This window comes from Ptychodera flava, chromosome 22, assembly GCF_041260155.1.
Source record: "Ptychodera flava strain L36383 chromosome 22, AS_Pfla_20210202, whole genome shotgun sequence".
Taxonomy (NCBI): domain Eukaryota; kingdom Metazoa; phylum Hemichordata; class Enteropneusta; family Ptychoderidae; genus Ptychodera; species Ptychodera flava.
In genome coordinates, this window is record NC_091949.1 from 8,274,286 (window position 1) to 8,293,564 (window position 19,279).

The 19,279-nt window shown below is 37.5% G+C and overlaps 1 protein-coding gene and 1 long non-coding RNA gene across 2 annotated transcripts in view; both read right to left on the bottom strand.

Moving 5' to 3' along the window:
* Positions 1-19,279, bottom strand: part of LOC139122599 (SCO-spondin-like) — an 88,845-nt gene that overhangs the window by 45,176 nt on the left and 24,390 nt on the right. The window contains exons 19-36 of the mRNA XM_070688151.1: positions 18,533-18,688; positions 17,369-17,572; positions 16,812-17,015; positions 15,841-16,044; positions 14,667-14,876; positions 13,891-14,088; positions 13,393-13,590; positions 12,144-12,398; positions 10,182-10,325; positions 9,518-9,718; positions 8,780-8,965; positions 7,856-8,050; positions 6,657-6,857; positions 5,766-5,966; positions 4,850-5,056; positions 3,975-4,355; positions 3,170-3,319; positions 2,372-2,521 (exon numbers count right to left, since the gene is read on the bottom strand). Coding sequence (XP_070544252.1) covers positions 2,372-2,521; positions 3,170-3,319; positions 3,975-4,355; positions 4,850-5,056; positions 5,766-5,966; positions 6,657-6,857; positions 7,856-8,050; positions 8,780-8,965; positions 9,518-9,718; positions 10,182-10,325; positions 12,144-12,398; positions 13,393-13,590; positions 13,891-14,088; positions 14,667-14,876; positions 15,841-16,044; positions 16,812-17,015; positions 17,369-17,572; positions 18,533-18,688 — 3,645 coding nt within the window. The remainder of the gene's footprint in view (positions 1-2,371; positions 2,522-3,169; positions 3,320-3,974; positions 4,356-4,849; positions 5,057-5,765; positions 5,967-6,656; positions 6,858-7,855; positions 8,051-8,779; positions 8,966-9,517; positions 9,719-10,181; positions 10,326-12,143; positions 12,399-13,392; positions 13,591-13,890; positions 14,089-14,666; positions 14,877-15,840; positions 16,045-16,811; positions 17,016-17,368; positions 17,573-18,532; positions 18,689-19,279) is intronic.
* On the bottom strand, positions 1,298-2,187 carry LOC139122594 (uncharacterized). The gene is made up of 2 exons (XR_011549503.1): positions 1,998-2,187; positions 1,298-1,521 (listed from the first exon to the last, which is right to left on the bottom strand). It is a non-coding gene; the product is annotated as an uncharacterized lncRNA (long non-coding RNA).

The window sequence follows — 19,279 nt, forward strand, 5'->3', positions numbered from 1 at the left end:
TCACGCTATACCGCGGACCTGAGTGAATGTTATAGGTAATATGTGTTTTTTAGGAATTTGTTTCTGATATAAACAGTTTGTCATGTAAAAATAAACCTACCTTCAAAAGATTGTCGATGTGTATACTGAGTAGTTTCTGTTGCATAACACGATTTGGGTCTGTCTATGAAGGAGAAACGGGGCTAGTAAATGGTCTTGCGGGTCTTGAACACCGATCAAATTTCAGCAGTGTCTTTTTCAGTAACAATTGATTGTGTATACAATTTTAACTTCACAGAGCTATTTTACTGGAAATGGTACACTTTTCAATAGACCCTTGGCGAAACTTCGTCTAAAAATTTCACCTATGAATGCCGTTTTCTAGTACTTGTTACAGTGGGCATTATACATTCACCACAGATTAGATGGCCTCTACAAACGAGAATAACTTTATGTTAACTACAACTACAGTTCTTTAGTATATTTTTTTCTCAGAATTTTAGAATTAAATTGTTTTATGTATCTTGAAGTCTGTTTCTATATATATAGGAAAATGAGAGCAACTTTACACATCGTTTTCTACCTTTGATAGTGATGCGGTATATTGATTCGATCAATGTCGAGACACCGGTGAATCGATAGTGCTTTGACCCTGGTCATGTGATCTGGGTCCCCGGAAAGAACCGGTTATGTGTTGGAGCTATTTATCCCACATGTTAATTTGATAGTAGCGATTGTTCATCAACTAGAGATGCTAGTATGGATATGTTGTGGTCTGAACTTTGAGTGGTTTGTTGGTCAGACCGTTCGTGTTTATTTTATCCTCGTGCTTGATTTGTGCCTGAACGAGGATGTCTCTTAAGTTTTTATTCCTTTTGTATGCTATGATAGGTTTTTCTGGAAAAACTTTGACCAGTGTTTGATCGGCTTCTATTATTTTCCAATTTTTTGTTAGACATTGTTTGATTTGCCTGGTTTTGATGAATGGACTGAAGGTCGTTGTGTAAACCAGTTTTGTTCTTATGTCATATTCCTCTTATCTTTATCGGTGAGGTATCGTCGATGGTTGGTGAGATTAACATCTTTCTTTATACGAGATATATCTTTTTTTTCTATAATCTTGTTGTTGAAGTTTGCGTGTGAGAAAGTTGACCTTTTCAATGAAGTCCATGTCGTTGTTGCATGTGCAAGCATATCGGGGAAGTTCACCTTTAATGAAGCCTTTGAAAGTGCCGCTCGGGTTACACGAATTTCTCAATAAATATTGGAACGTGTCGGTTGGTTTTGTGTTGGTTAAATTAAAAAGGAAATTAAAAAGTTCTGAATTCAATATACTGCAAAGACAACAGCTTTATTCTAAATAAACCTGAAGTTTGATCAATACTTAAGCCTCAGAGACTTGACTGCAATAAACTGAGACAAATCAGACACGAAAATTACGTCAAAAAAGTTAAAAGTGAACAACCATGAGGTCACATGCACAAGTTTTTCTATGGGAAGCCCGGCTGGAAGCTTCGAAGCCATCCTCGGACTGTGATGACCCTGAAAAAAAAAGAGGAAAATAATTAAAAACAACTGTGACACGAATTTTACGTATTACAACCTAAAAGTGTCACTTGATGATAGTTTCCCCCAAAAAAGTAACATTTGACCTAAAAATACGCACATTTTGGGGATTTATTTCACTATGAGCGTATGCGAGTACACAGTGTACGTGTAAACGTACAGTACACTAATGTTGATTTGGCGCCATATTGGATTTTAGCGGCAAAACACAGCGGCGAACTTTGCCGCCCAACATCAAATTCCTGGCATGAACAGACAAAATTCTGCGGTAAAAAGCTAATTTATAGTATAATTCCACGAACTATGCTTGATTTTGGGCCTTAATTTCATGCTACCGTAGTTGGTACAGCAACACAAGTCCGCGCTCGACATATAACATCGTACTATGAAAAATCGCTGAAATCGCAAAATTCACTTTAATTTTTCAAACAGAGCCCCGAAAAGTCACTTACCTTCTCAGAAAATCCAATTGAAGAGATGAAGTTGGTCTCCAATGATAATTATCGGCGAAAAAATGAGGATTTGGGAGCGACTGAAAAACTGTGTTAGCCAGCCAACGGTCACAGTGTAGACTGAGTTGCTGAGTGCCGTTCGAAAGGAAATGGCATTTGCATATGCAAATTGCACCCCTAGCGTTCAGACTGTTTTAAAGGTGCAGACTCATTGCAAACTTCACAGATGACACATTTTCATCATACACACTTACCATTACGGCTGCAGAACAAATATTTATCTATCTGCATCAGGGATGACCCATTCAAGGATATTCACACTCGTACTCAACGTCAACACAAAGGAATGACAAATTCAAGTGAACATGACTTACCGTCAACATCAGGGACAACACATTCAAGACCACATCCAGTGTTGCAGCACTTCTTGTTACCCATGCAGTCGGAATCCTGTGTACAAAAACTCTTCCTAGATTGGTCACACATTTGACGTCCCTGATTTATTGGGCAAATACCTACTTTGGCTGAAAGGACAATGTAAAAAAAATTAATGATAACTTTGAGATAGTGGAGTGACAATTGAAATTGTAAATGTACATATATCACATGCAGAGGTAAATAATTACAGATCCAAAGTACAAACGTTTGAATTTCTGACTAGACTGACCTACAAGGAATTTACTTTAAAGAAGCACAAAACACAACAACAGATAACATCAGAAATATCACTGAAGAAAATTCATCCAGAGACTTGGCAAAGGAAGGAAACATCTGTAACAGAGATGAGGTTTAGTCCTTTCTCACATTTGATTGGATTAAAGAGAGTACATGTTGGTCTTATCCAAAGGATCAAAACAGTATAAATTCCATGCCCATCATATCACACTCAAAATTTTAAAAAACTCACATTCCATTCACGGATATTTCTATAATGGGAGGGTACAACACAAAGAAAACAAACACTTCATCATCAATATTAAGATGACATCACTGACATCATCAGTATCATCATAATCAAAATCATCATTATCATCATCGGTATTTACTCTAACCCCAAATTATTATTTTATCACACTCATGATCATCATCATCATCATCATCATCATCATCATCATCATCATCACCATCATCATCGTCTTAATCTCTGTCATCATCGTCGTCATGACACTTACTGGGATTCATTGGGGGCACACACTGATGTCCACAGCCATTGGAACAGCATTTGTTGTCTCCTGGGCAATCGATATCAACATTGCAGTGAGAGATGCACACATGGAAGTTCCAGCTGTATGGTGTGGTATTGGGACATTTACCAGACTTTGCTGAAAAAAAAATAGTATGAAAATTGAAACACAATGAGGAATTTTCTCACATGAGATTGTAACTTTTGACCTTTGTACTTCCAAGCTTTACATACTTTTTCTCCTTTACAACAGTTATTATGAAATCAGAAAGATTATATTGCCAACATAAATTTTATAATTTCAGTTAACTACCATGATTTCCTCTGATTTGATAAAATAACAAGCTTGGGATATCGGAAGTCGTGATCATTGATATTGAAAATATGGGATGGACAAGAGGACACTTCCATTCTCTTGAATAGAGCAGATAGCATGGCATGATAAGGTAAATAACTTTGAACTGAAGTCTAACATACTGCATAAACACTTAAAAATTGAAATCTCTCTCATAAGATATGATTCTGTTTAAATTGCCTGAAGTACACTTTACTTCTGTGGTATTTCATGTTCAATTTCCAAAATATATGCATTAATTACACAAAGTGATTTGTTGAGCATTGTTTGAGAATACAAATCAATTATAAATAAGTCATTATCATTGGCTTAAATCTTGCACTATATGGGAATAACGATAATAGTGAACTTGGTGACAATTTTAAGTTTTGTAAATTTAAAAAACCACTGAGAAATAATCTCAAAGTCTCATTTGTTAAAAGTAAATAGGTTTGCCTACTTGTGCCGGTCAGCATGCTAGTGGTCTTGGACAGAATGACCCGCAGATTTGATCTTGTAGCTTGGATGGTGGTGTCCATAGTTTCAGTGGGAGGGCGGCAAACCATACTACAGCCGCCATCAGTACAACACTTCCAGTCACCAACACAGTCTGTGTCCGTGGTACACTCAGTCATGCAAGTGCTACGGAGAGGGGAGGTCAGGGCGTTGTTTCGGGGGCACACACCGGGCTTCTCGGTCGTCCAAGAGGCCATGCAGGTGCGAGCCACGCCATTGGAGCAACACTTAGTCCTACCGGGACAGTCGGTGTCAGATAAGCAGGTATCCATGGTGATGGTTTGTGGCAGGAATGGGTTCACAATAGGGCACTGACCTGTTTTGACTGTGGATCAGAACAAACAGCAGATTTTCTTTCAATGTCAGCATTTTATATTATAAACAATCCTTCAGACGTTCACATATGACATGTACTATGGATTATTGTACATGTACATGGCGTGGTATAGTTGCAGTCATTAACCAAACAATGGTGACACTCTAACAAAGATTAACATCAGTATGATAACTTGGCTATGTGTTGTGATTTTGTGATTACTATATTTTTGTGAAAAACAAAAACAAGACTTAGAGGGTGTTGTAATTTGCCAAAAATGCTGAATTGCAATAATTACGTATTTGAGAAACCAAAAGTTTGCAACTGTCTGACCTGGAATAATTGTAATAGTAGAAGGTATTAGAATGCCTTTTTTCCACTGCCATATTAAAATCCTAGGAGCCATAGAGAATTTGTATCAATTGACGAGTAGGTTGTGGGGTCCCTGACAAGCAGAGCATTCACCATTGCATCACAAAAGAGATGAAAAAGACGATCCTTACCTTGATCACAGACAATGTTTGGACAGCACTGTCCTGGGGTTCGAACAGCACGGCAGCCTGGAGACACTGTCATTGGGCAGCTCTGACTGTTGCATGATGGGACACCATAGAGGCAGGTACACTGTGTACAGGAGTCTCTCATCCATGTCTCTTGATGTCTGAATCGCTTGACCTTGTTCTCAACTTCTTCTGTGCAGACTTTCTCCACTGTGATGTATTTAATTAAAAAGAAAAAATACTCAATTTGTCACATCGATGATACTTTCATACTGGACAAGCACAGACTGCATGTATCAGTAAACAAATCCATTTATTTTGTGATCAATCAGGGTCGACCCATACACTAAAAGTCACTTAAAAGTCCAGGACTTTCAAGGACATTTTCAGCAATTTTCAAAGACTTTTTGGGTCCAAAATACTAATTTCAAGATATTATTTTTACAATATCTCTTTTATGTATCATTTTACATATCATTTTTACAATATCATGACTGATCATCTTGTAATTTTGAAAATTGCAGTTGGATTATCAGTTTTCCAGGACTTTCCGGGACTAAATTTCATTTTCAAGGACTTTTCCGGACTTTCTTGCACCATACTGATTCTGTCAGTGTGTAAAAAAGTCATCAACACACAGTACACACTAGATTTCCTGAAACCTAAAATAATCTCTTTTCTCATATTTGCAATGATAAGAATTTCAGAACGTGATTTCTGCAATACTCATATGACACGAGGTTTCAGACTTAATTATCATGATTGGTTTTGATGCCACTGAACTTGGGTATAAGCATCATTTTCATGAGCTTGCCTTGCAAATTATCAGAGAAGTCATACCAGGAGCTGTTTAACATGGTAAAAATCATACAAATATACATAAAAGAATATCGTAAATAAAAGCTGATCAGACACTCACATGAAGCATATGGACAGATGATGTCTTGGCAACACTTGCCAGTTTCCATGACGTCAGAGTAGAGACAACCATTCTCAGGTTTGGCACAGGTCTTGGTTGTACAGTATTTGTTGCCATGCTCACAGCGGCATGTTGTACACTCATCATGCAACCACTGCTCACCATTGCGATGTTCAACTCCATCAACGATACAGCTCAATACTGAAGAACACATTAAATTAATCAAGTTCAGAATGTCATAGTTCTCAAAAATCAAAAACTTTTAAATGACTCAGCAATAATAATTTGTACACTATGAAGTTGCCTCTATCAATCTTTACTGCAGGCAAATACTTTGTAGAATATGTGTACTTATATTCTGAAAGAAATCATCAAGATTTAAGATCTAAATTTAAATAACTTTCAGCCACATATGCAAAACAAACTTTTTTAGATGCCACATTTGCATGCAAAGGTTTTATGATGACAGTGCCTCCTTTGATATCAATTCAGGTAGAATGTGCCTCGGGACTCTCAAACTTTTAATTCTTTTGGTCTACCACTTGTTGGGGCTCATTTTGAAGTCTATGCAGTAAATAAAGTTTTCAACAGTTTAGTTTTGTGAAAATTAGAAATTTTATTTTCCCACAAAGACAGCACAGGGATGGCAGCCATTTTGAATTTCAAATATCAGTAAATATTGGGCAATTTGTTGCTCGAATACCATACTTTGTACGGTGAAAGTTTGCCTGAAGAAAGTTTGAGCAAAAGTTTGTCTTTCATTTTCGAGGCACAAACTACCGTAATGTTCAAAAGTAATTTTCACAGTGAATAATTCAAAAAGTCACAGGTAAATAGATATCAACAGAATAATTTTCTTGCAAAAATGTCAGTGTTTGAATGTAAACTCACCATCATGGCACACAATTTCGGGGCAGCACTGTCCAGAGACTGGCACAGCACGGCAACCTGGGCGCAGACTCATTTTGGTACAGGTGTTGGTGGTACAAATTGTCTTGCCCTCCTTGCAAATACATGTAGTACACGGATCTCTCTTCCACACCTCACTTTCTCTCTTTGTGACACCATCAACATCACACGTTTCAGTGGTTGCTGGATTAGACAACACATTGGGATGACATTTAAAATCTTTAAATCAGTCTTCCTGTTTGGAATTCACTCTTACGTTTTTAATATCCCTCACAAAAAATATCCTATAGAAAGCCTATGAGTTTTAACAGGACGACAAACTGGCATTTCTACTGCGCATATAGGACACTGTCCAAATTACCGTTGAAATCTCACAAACATCAAAGAGAGTCTTATTGGGACTTTGCCCATAGGAAACCTACACCATGTTTTCCTAAGGAATACAACCATTTTCATTAATAGAGCGCGAAGCCACTGCAGTGAACTGCAATAAAACTGCTTACACTAATTAGTTTCAGCTGTAGCCGTGGCCACTTTGGTGTTGAACAAGGCTACTTGATAAGACCAAAAAGTCTGCTTGTACAAAGGCAAAACTAGCTCTGTCTGAGGCTCGGGTTGTAAATGAGAGTTTACGATTGGCACCCTGTGTTCAAGATAAAGATACAATGTAACATTCCATGCACTGGTCCATGTACAAATCTTTTTTATTTCAACTTCCCCAGACAAACTGTCTTCATGGGACATACAATGTTGTCGACTTTGCCAGCTGGCTATGCGGCTATATACAGCTGAAACTAATTAGTGTGAGCAGTTTTATTGCAGTTCACTGCAGTGGCTTCGCGCTAATTACTGAAAATGTTGTAAATGAAATTCACCCTACTTAAAGGTCTACGACACTCATACAATACACTCAAAAATAATCAATGTCATTTGTTCATTTGCACTGTCAGTATACGAGTACACACTGTATGTGTATACAAATGTATCTCATTAATCAACTAGTTTTAACAGGAATGTAATCAACATGTGTAGAAAGACAATGCATTGATACATACAAGTAAGCAGATAACAACAGTATTAGTTTGCAAGTTGAAACACACAACAGTAATAATGCTTTTTCTGGCATATTCTTTTAAAGAAGAAAATCATGAAAAAACAAACAATTTTAAAAGTAAACTAACATGGATTGTCACAGATGATGTTGCCACAGCATTCATTCTTTTCCGGTTCCTCAACACGACATCCATGGTCTGGTACAGGACAGTTGGTCTCACTGCAATAGTATTTGCCGTCAACACAGTGACACTCGTTGCACTGGTTGAGGTACCAGCTTTCTCCATTCAAGTAGATCTTGTTGTTCACCTCACAGCTGTTGGCTGTCGATCACATAATAAAAGAGAAAGTGATTTGAGAGTGACTTCAGAAGGAGTTGAGTGGTTTGTGTGGTGAGAGTGGCTGGAAAGTGATTTGAGAGAGTGGTTTGAGAGGAATTTGAGAGCAGTTTTAGAATGGTTTCAGCCAACTGAGAATAACATGAGATTAGTTTGAGTCACTTGAGAATGACTTGAGAGTATTTTGAGTCACTTGAGAATGACTTGAGAGTGACTTGAGAGTGGTTTGAAAATAGTTTAAAGCCACTTGGGAATAACTTGAGAGTGGTGTGAGAATCATTTGAGAGTGACTTTATAGAGATTTGAGAGTTCGTGACTTAGGAGAGATTTGCCAATAACTTCAAGGTAAATAGCTACACTGTATTAAGTTCATGAAGTGACTTGAGAGAGATTTGAGAGTGGCTTGAGAGTGACTTGAGAATGATTCTAGAATGAGTTGACATTGACTTGAGAGCAAGTTAAGATTGGCTTGAGAGAATTGAGATTGGCTTGTGAGTGAGTAGAGATTGACTTGAGTGTGAGTTGATGCTGACTTACAAATGTGAGTAATGAATGAGTTGAGAATAATGACAGCATGACTTAAGATGAACATGTGACTGACTTATGAATAAATTGTGATATGCAGATGGCATTGACCAGAAACTGACAGTGAAGTAACTAAAAAGTATCTATGAAAGAACCTGGTAAGTAATATACAACACAAAGCCTACTTACGTTCTTTGCAGACCTTCTCTGGACAGCACTTGCCTGGCACATAGACAGGTCTGCAACCGGGTTCATAGGTCAAAGGGCACTCTTGTTTCTCACACATGGCTTCACCATTGACACATTGACAGTAGTTGCAGTTATCGACGACCCAAGTACTGCCTTCAGTGTAGATCATGTTGTCATAGCTACAGGCTGGATAATGAGATGCAAATTTATACTCACAGTTGACAGGCAGTGAGATACGGTACACATATTCCATGGACAGTGGTACCGATGCCCTTTTACTTGAATTTAGTGAGAAAGAAATAGACTTGAGAAAGTGCACGGACAAGGTTTGAATATGACATCATATTGCCTGTAGGAAATGTACTGTACTTCAGAAACCAGAAAATTTGACTCATTATACTTCAATGTTTATATACACCTCAGCAGCATTTTTTGAGATGTTGATTGCTTTCTCTGTTAAAGGTATACAGTCACCTGTAATCTAAATATGCCCATATATGGTCAAAGGGGCGTTCCTTGGTATTCAAAATGCCCATGTGAGGGTGCTGTTTTTAAAAAGCGGCCACCCGCTTAAAATCTGTGATTGGTTAGATTTTCTCTTTCCATGGTAACTGTGGCAACATTGGAACAGGTGACAGTATACCTTTAAGTGACGCCAACTACGGTGTTTATATCATCTGACAGACCTGCATATTATATTAATTTATGGAAACTGACATGAAGTTATATGAGACTTACTTATGACAGGGTGGGAAGGTTGACAGGTGAGTTCACCACAACACTGGCCGATGATTGGTTTGACGGTACAGTCTGATGGTACAGCTGGGCACTTGGTCTCAGAACATACAGACTGATCATTGATGCATTTGCAGATAACACAGTCGTCTTTGTGCCAGATGTCTCCGTTGCTGCGTCGAACACCTTCGGAATCAAAACAACCTGTGATCATAAACAAACAGAACAGTTTATAAACACAACCAGTTGTTGGAAAACACTCAGATTAACAAAAACTTTCACACTTTGATTACAGGGCAAGACTGAAGAAAACTTGGCGCTCACTGAACGATTTTACAAATCAACATTATCCTAAGGGATCCAGCTGCTTCATAAAGCTACAGGATGGCCGCCTAAGAAACCTGATTATTTTCATAAGAAAGACTGGCAATTATCTCCAGATATGTCAATTAAACTTAAGATATTCAATATGACAGTGGTGACATGATAGTTCATTTCTTGGAAAAGTCAATCTGTGGTGTATATTAGATTAGCTGAACATCTGCTATCATGACAGACTACTTACAGAGTGCATTGGTTATATTATAAAATTTATTTGGGCAGTTTTAATTTCATGGTTCAGACAATGAGGAAATGGTTTCAAGGCGTAATGACACTGAAATATTACCTTGGATGAGTGGTTTGGCACAGCTCATACCACAGCCATTAAAGCAGCATTTAGTGTCTGAGGTACAGTCTGTGTCAGCATCACACTCACTGTTGCAAGTAGCGACATAGTGGATGTCAGGGATAGGACAAAACCCCAACTTATCTGAAAAAAAGAAAGCAAAGAAAAATTTGTTGGACTTTTCAAAGAAAAGGGTTCTTCTGGAACGTAAATACGATTTACTATCTGGTATCTCAAATAGTGAGTAACAACTTCATGCACATTCCCTAACTATGAATATTCGTAATTAGGGGCCCAAGCCTACCGGCTGGGCCCCTATTGTTTTCGTAGGATTCAACTTTCTTCTTCTTCTTCTTTTTCTTCCGCTCTTTTTTTGTCGACCTAGAACTCAAACACCGCTTACCGCAAACTTCTGAAACTTGCAGGGCTAATAGGTACCTATGAGATCTCGTGCACCTGGGTATACAAATTTTGATTGGTCACGTGACCTGGCGGCCATTTTGGATTTTCCAAAAATCTAAAAATGGCTTCTCCAGATACCCTAGGGGTCTAGTCGATTTGAAATTTTTTGTATAGCAAGCATGGCCTAAGGTCTTAAAAATTTGCCAATAAAATCGCATGCGGTCACGTGACCTTGGCCGCCATATTGGATTTTTGAAAAATACCAATTTAATCTTTAAAAATCTTCTTCTCCAGAACCAAAACACCGATTCGACTAAAATTTCACATGTAACATCTTAAGTGTGATCTCTTTCAAGTTTGCGAAAGGCGTTTTGATCGGTCACGTGGTTTGGCCGCCATATTGGATTTTGCAAAAATCGTGATTAAATCTTTAAAAATCTTCTTCTCCAGAACCAACACACCGATTCTACTGAAATTTGATAAGTAACATCTTAAGTGTGATCTCTTTCAAGTTTGCGGAAGGCGTTTTGATCGGTCACGTGGTCTGGCCGCCATATTGGATTTTTGCGAAAATCATGATTTAATCTTTAAAAATCTTCTTCTCCAGAACCAACTCACCGATTTGACTTAAATTTGACATGTAACATCTTAAGTGTTGTCTCTTTCAAGTTTGCGAAAGGCGTTTTGATCGGTCACGTGGTTTGGCCGCCATATTGGATTTTGCGAAAATCGTGATTAAATCTTTAAAAATCTTCTTCTCCAGAACCAACACACCGATTCGACTGAAATTTCACATGTAACATAAAAGTGTGATCTCTCTCAAGTTTACATAAGGTGTTTTGATCGGTCACGTGGTTTGGCCGCCATATTTGATTTTGAGAAAATCATGATTTAATCTTTAAAAATTTTCCTCCCAACAACCAACACACCGATTGAGCTGAAATTTTATGTGTAACATCTTAAGTGTGATCTCTTTCAAGTTTGCGAAAGGCATTTTGATCGGTCACGTGGTTTTGCCGCCATATTGGATTTTCCGTAAAATATTAAATTCCAAGTGCAAAGTACAGTAACTAGTAGATGTTCAAAATCCTACTTTTGCAAGCTCGAATTTTGCACATAATATCATTAGTGCAAGATTTTTCAACCATGTTAACGGCTTGGGCCCCGCCAACGCTGCTTGCAGCTTTAATTGGTAATTAGTCATTATCAGTGAATTTGCATACTACTGCATACTAATATATCTACTTTGCATATATGAAGAATGATATGTCCAGCTTCAAACATCAGCCATAGTGACAAAGTAATGTCTTTGTGCAGTACATACTAGGACTGGTCAAATGATGAAATTTTGATTCAGTAGTGTATTCAAGCTTGCAAAGTGACCTCTGGTTTTTATCTTTGATTGTAAAATAGTCAAAAGTTTACTTGGGGAAAAGTCTGTACAAGTCCAAACTTTCTGTTTCAAGGTACGAATTACCTTAATTATAATACCTCTGTATACAATGTACTTCATGTTTTTCTTAGTTTTTAACACTAATGTATTAGTTGTAAGTGACTTACTTTCTGGGCAGACAATTGTTGGACAGCCACAGCGGTTTTCAACTTCATTCTCGATGACGCGGCAGTCTGGGCGGACTTCTGGACACACATTGACTGTGCAGGAGACATGCCCCTTGATGCAGGTGCATGACGAGCACTCTGTAGACACCATCTTCCGACTCCAGGTGTGCAAGTTGTTTATATTCAAATCAGGGGTGTCAATGGTAAAGGTTTCTCCATCTCTGTACTCTTTGCCATCATAGACGCATGTTTCAGCTGTATATAAAAAATATGATATGATATGCTGGAAATATACTTTTGAGGTGTGAATAAAGAAAGCTCTAGACAAATTAAGGTAAAATGCACCTCTTAGACAAATATTTAGACTAAAATTTTTACAATTCTTCTTTGATCTACCACTTGTAGGGTTCATGTTAAAGCTCTCGGAATAAGGAAATTTTTTGCCATCTTAGTTTTTAGAAAATCTAAAATTTTATGATTCCCCATAGAGTTAACACAGGGATGGCAGCCATTTTGAATTTCAAATGTTGGTAAATGGTAATTTTTTGTTTGGTAGGAAACTTTACAGGGTGAGCCCTGATTTCAAGACAGTGGTTGAAAGGTTCATTGAGGAAAGTTTGAGCAAAAGTTTACATCTTTTATTTTTGAGGCACATACCACCTTAAAGCAGACATGTGTAAAGATTTCAAATGTACAATTACAAAGCATAACTCACAGCGGTGGATAAACAATAGATATTATTGGTACAGTCAGTCAAATTTTCATGATGTGTAAAATGCAACTTGCACAGCTGTTTTTAAATTTATAAATGAATTTTCTATTTCCGGCAAGAAGAAAAATATCATTTAGTTACAGGTAGAATGCACCTTAGTGACAGATATTCTGGCTCTAAAATTTCTATAATGCTGTTCTGGTCTGTCACTTGTGTGGGTTCATTTTGAAGCTGTTGGCGTAAGTTTTCTTTTACATTGTGAAAATCGAAAATTTGATTTTTCCCCATGAGTTAACACACACATATGGTGGCCATTTTGAATTTCAAGTGTTGGTTAATTTTCGGTAATTTGTTTCTCTAGAAATAAAATTTGCATAGTTTCACCTAACCCCCCCCTCCCCCCCCCCCCCCCCCCCCCCCCCCCCCCCCCCTCTTTTACTCTTTATTTTAAAAGTGAGTGGTCGAAACTTTCTGTTAGGAAAGTTTGAGACTTGCAGTTTTGAGGCGCTTACTATCTTAATTCACCGACAAACTTACCAGATCCACGGCACACTTTGACTGGGCAACACTGCCCATCAATGTGGACAATATGGCAACCAGGAGTTGGCATCACATTGGGGCATTCAATCGGAGTACAAGTCGTCAAGCCATTGTAACATCTGCACACATCACAATCATTCTCCAGCCAGGTTTCACCATCAGTACGCCAGATACCAGTGCTGTTGCACATTGGAACTGTACGTAGAAAATTGAACATGCAAATTTTCTGAAATTTTTCGACCAATTAAATTCATTGTTTACTTGTTTACAGTATTAAAAGTGAGATAATTTCATGCTGATGATAATTATGAGTACATAATTTTCCATTTTAATACATGTTGTATGCAAAATTTTGCTTCATAGAAAGTCCCAGGAAAGTTAAAGTAATTTGATGCTGATGATAATCATGAATATATAATTATCTCATTTACATGTTCTATGCAAATTTTTGCTTGAAAAATATTGGCTAGTAGAGTAATGATGTGGTGCACTTACCATGATGGTAAGTTGGACAGGTGATTTCAGGACAACACTGTCCCTCAATGAATCTTGCAGTGCATCCTGATCCGGGTTGTGGGCAAGCGGTGAAAAGACAGACGACTTCGCCCTTGTCACAGGCACATGTGGTACAAGTGTCTGGGTGCCAGCTCTCACCACTTAGATGGGTCTCACCATTGTGTGAACAGGTAGGTTCTATCAAAATTAGGAGGGGATGAAAATGATGATGTGCATTCCCTCACTGCATAAGTTCAGGGACTGTGGATAATTTACGTACGTGCATGCAATCTAAACTCATTGATGTTTACATAAAACATTCAACCTTGAACAAAAGTTAAGAAGTGCAAAAATCCAGCGATTACATTACAATTTGAACTTCCCCAAAATGCAATAAATCGCTGAAGTACATGTAGGTTATGGGAAGTTTAACTGCTGACAGGTTTTTGAATTTGAACAACATAGTGATTTAGTATCCTGAAGATATAGTTTCTATGTCATAACTGTGGTATTATTAAAGGTGGTGTGAATTTGTGAGTAATAATCGAAATAAAGATTAATCCCCCTCCAGCTTTGAAGGCAAAAACTCCCATGGTTATCTATGGCACCTATGTGAACGAATGCAAGATTTAAAAGAATTATTTCATCTTAGTTTTGCAAAAGAGAACTTTTCTCCGAAGTCTGACCTCATTTTTAATATATCAAAGTATTAATGAACTGATGGAGAAATTTCGCATGTTAAAATGACAACAGAGAGACAATTGAGTAAACCTTACCATCGTTGCAAACAAATTCTGGACACGCTGCACCTGGGATGTTCACACGAATGCAGCGTTGTCTGATTTCATCATCATAAGCTGGACAATTCACAGAGATGTCCTCGCATTGGTGTCTTCCATTTCTACATGTGCACAGTTGATTTGAAACCTGCCACTTGCTTCCATGGCCGTAAGTTTTGTCTTCAACATTGCAGTTGGAGCCATCAGCTGCATAAAAAAATATTTGTGTAGTGATTCAAATTTTCAAGCTTTTGAGAAACAAAAACATGTTTGGCACTTTTATCCTGAATTTTAAATATCAACCAAATTCTTAATCTTTGGCATAAAAGAACTGTTTCTTGCACTGTAAACATCACCTGAAGTTAAAAGACTCTTTCGAAACTTTAACAAACTAAAATTTTAGTAACCTATATGCAAGGTGTACATAAAAGTGCAATAATGTCTGATCAACATATGAATTTATACTTCACATAATCAACTAAGATGATGTTTGTGTTTGTTTTGCAACCATTGCATAACGTCTCTTTTTTGTCTTCAGAACCCAAATGTCCAGTGCTGAGTTGTAGAAGTGCTTTCATTTCCTGTTTTGGGGGTATTTTGGTAAAATTTTCTGGTCTGCTACATGTGTGGACTCATTCTTACGTTTGTGGAGTGAAAGAAGTTTTCGTCTTCTTGTTTTGTGAAAATCTAAAGCTTCATTTTTCACCATATGGTATAATCAGCCATTTTGAATTTCAAATATTGGAAAACAACTCTGTACAGCGACCCTTGATTTTTATTCTTGTAAATAGGAGAAAAAGGTTTCCCCGAGGAAAATTTGAGCAAAAGTTCACAACCTTCTCTTTCAATGTGTGTACTACCTTAAAAACATGCAACTGAAATCTGTTGCATGGGTTTGCAAACAGGAGATAAAGGGGCTCGTCCAGTTATTTTCAATCATCTTATACTTACAAATGTATAGCACAACGATTTTTTTATAAAAGTGAATGATAGGAATTTGGAAACAATCATTTGCTCTGTATTTGCTACAAGTCAAGCACCACTTCACCTAGAATCATTATACAAAATTGCTCTGAGACTCATGGAAAAAGACATCTTTCTGACAAGGACTGTAACCCTTCTTTACTGTTACCAATAAAACATATTTATATAAATATAAAACAAAACTTACAGGAGTCGAGTGGACATTGAACATTCGGACAGCATTGACCTTTGACCTCTTCCAGCTGACATTCAGGGGTAGTAGTGATTTGTTGACACACATGTGTCTCATCCGCACACAAGACTCTGTTGTCATTACATGTGCATTTTGTGCAGGGGTCCGTGTACCAGATGTCATTTTCATAGCGGTAGTGACCTTCATGGTCCACGCAACCTGAAGACAATTGACATTCTACGAGATTAGAACTACAACACCATGGCATGACACTATGATCACATCTATCATGTATTTTAAGACAAGAATAAAACACATACTTCAACGTGAATCTTTATCATATATCAGAAAGCTTCATTCAGTACATAGAAAACAAATAGTAAATAGGCAAGAAAACGCTAAAAAAATCAGAGAGCCAGTAACTCTAACTGTTGTTGATTTTTTTGCTCATTTTGTTATGTCATATGTCAACTACAGTTTCTTGTTCTACTCCCCAAAGCACGTTGAGATACACAGTATTCAGCTTGTTAATTCAGCCTGTACATGTGTAAACCATATTGTTACCGTTGACAAATGAATTCTGGCCAGGACTAGAGTTCATATGTGAACAATAACAGTGCATTTTGCATGTATAGATGCTGTGTTGACGAGCTACATGTAATTAGTCAGTCTTCCAACATGCTTTGGGGAATAGAACAACAACTTGCAATAGACATGCAAAACTAAGGAAGTGAAATATACATGATCAATATGCAGTATAGTTGTGTATTGACTGCTGATACAATGCATGATACACTAGTACACAGTGGTGTAATACTTTTTCACTGATATGAAGTTATTGTAATCGTGTTATCACATAATAATAAACATCAGGTGCTGTAAACTGACACATTTTGTTCTTGACAAGTATTTGATTGAGTTGTACAGTCTAAATAAACTGATTTATGACACTCTCCCAGTTTCTGCTGAAAATTAATCTCACTTACGGCCTTCACATACGACCTCTGGGCAGCAACGTCCAGGCACATCTACCAATCGGCAGCCAGGTTTGTCAGTGAGTGACATGTCAGTCAAACAGGTGTACTTGGAACACCAGATGTCACCATCCTCACAGGAACAGTGAGTGCATGGATCTGGTTGCCATGTGTCGCCATGGAAGTGTTTAGTTCCATCACCTTCCTTGCATTTCACTGTGAAAGAAAACAGAAACAACAATAAAACCTATTAAGTATAATTGTACATATTAAGATCAATATTCTTGAATTTCATGCACTGTCATTTCTGTCCTAAACGAAAAACATTTTTTTAGAAGTTAGCAGAATTAAGATGTACCCTACACTTACAATGTATTCTGCAGAACATAACAAAACGATCTTTTACTAAGTTTCGAGAATTATGATGTACCCTACACCTGCTATGTATTCTGGGGTACATGGCAAAAACATTTTTTTGGAAGTTATGAGAATTAAGATGTACTCAATACCTATTATGTATTCTGCAGTATGTGACAAAAACATCTTTAACAAATGGAAAAGAGACTTACAGAATTCATGCTGGGTCCTCTCACACACACGACTTGGGCAACACTGATCTTCAACTGGGTTGACCACACAGTTGTAATCCAGTCTGGGGCAAGTCATGGATGTACATTTTGTCTTACCATTCCAACATTTGCAGGTGGTGCAGGTATCTGGTTGCCACACATCGCCATGGACACGGGTCACTCCATGGTACTCACAGGTTTCAGCTGATGATGAATCAAAGATATGAAAATGAAAAATTAAAAAAACTGATCTCTTAAGATTATTACAATGAGAACTCAAATCTACAGAAGCCCTGAAAAGCATAAGTTTGAGCCTGTTTATATGGAGACAGTAATATTCAAGGTGCCTATGAAAAAATGCAAAAGTTCATGACCTGAAGGTCACATATCTTTATTACAATTTCCATTATTGCAATTAGCTTTTGTCCTGTTCTAAAAGAGGCAAACTTCAGGATACTGAAATGCATTGTGGGTATTATTTAAAATGTCCACTTCTCACCACAGCAAGATTTTGAGATCGTGAGATAGACACTTTGAACACAAATGTAACTGTCCCATGCCAGAAAGTTCTGTTTGTTGGTGAAACTAGCTAAACTCATGCATATTTTCATCTTTTGAGGCATTTCTGGTGTGAAATTGCTGTACAACCTATACTTTGCTTTTGCTTCCCTAATCTTATGTTTTTACTTGTACAAATCTGCCGTATTGAAAGCATAGTCAACCATAGTGACACTTTCATTACTCACTTAGGGGGCAAAATCATATTTATGGCACCAAGAATTATAATTCAATGGATAACCACAAAGTAAACCTTGCAAAAAGCTGCGCCCTCCAGAGTTCATATGGTTGACTTACTTGGGCCATGTTTAGATTATAGCACCAAACTTTGCTTTTCAGAAGTGATATCTTTACACAATCACTCAGACATTTTTTAGGGAAGTATTTTTTTTGTCAGATTGAACATTATTTGTACAACTTTTCATGACTTTTTTGAATGATTACAGCAAATTATCTTTGAATATTGAGGTTACAATTTTAGAACCTCTACACAGATATGATAAACACTTCCAACAGAAAAAAAACATTTTCACAGAAATGGTATCAAGCAATGTTTGTACAGTAACCATGGACTAGTCCATAAGTTCAGAGGGGTTGTCAGCTTACTTGATCTTGTAGTTGGGTTCCTGCACTTGGTGCCGCCACAAGGGGTGTTACAACATTTCTTGTTTCCGTTGCAGTCGTCATCTGTGTTGCAGACGACTCCAGTCTGACAACTCTCGTAGTCTTCAGTGGTCAATGATGGGCACTGGCCAACTTTAACTGAAAAATGAAATCAGAATAGAAGTCGGTTAGATAGAGTACCATGCAGAGCAGATTGTTGAAAGGAGGTAGCCCCTTGGCTTTCAATCCAAAATAACAGCATGTCCTGTACACAGAAATATCCTATGGGAATACTATAACAAATAAGTCCAACAGGAATCTGATAGGGCTCTCATCTTAGATACTTTCAGAATTTGGTGGCAATTTTTTGACTTGGTAATTTTACACTTGCTCCCAGGGATGTTTGAACTTGTTTTGATTGTCTTGAACAAATGTCATGGTTAGTTTTGAAGTCCCATCATATAACATAATATCCTATGGGATATTTGGGGATACAAACATATATGGGTCTATACTAGCATTCACATTTTTTCAGTTAAAAATGATAAGTAAAATGTGTCTGCTGAGATTTTCACCAGAGTGTAAAATTGGTCTAGACAAACATTGTATAGGAAATAGCCGACCCTGGCTGCAGAACTATTGGGTTCAAGTCTCTTTATAGCACAAATCTGCCTGTATGAGGGTGCCACTGAGATGATTAAATAGTAACATGCCCCCTAGAAAAATGTAAAATTGTAATGCGGCTAAGCA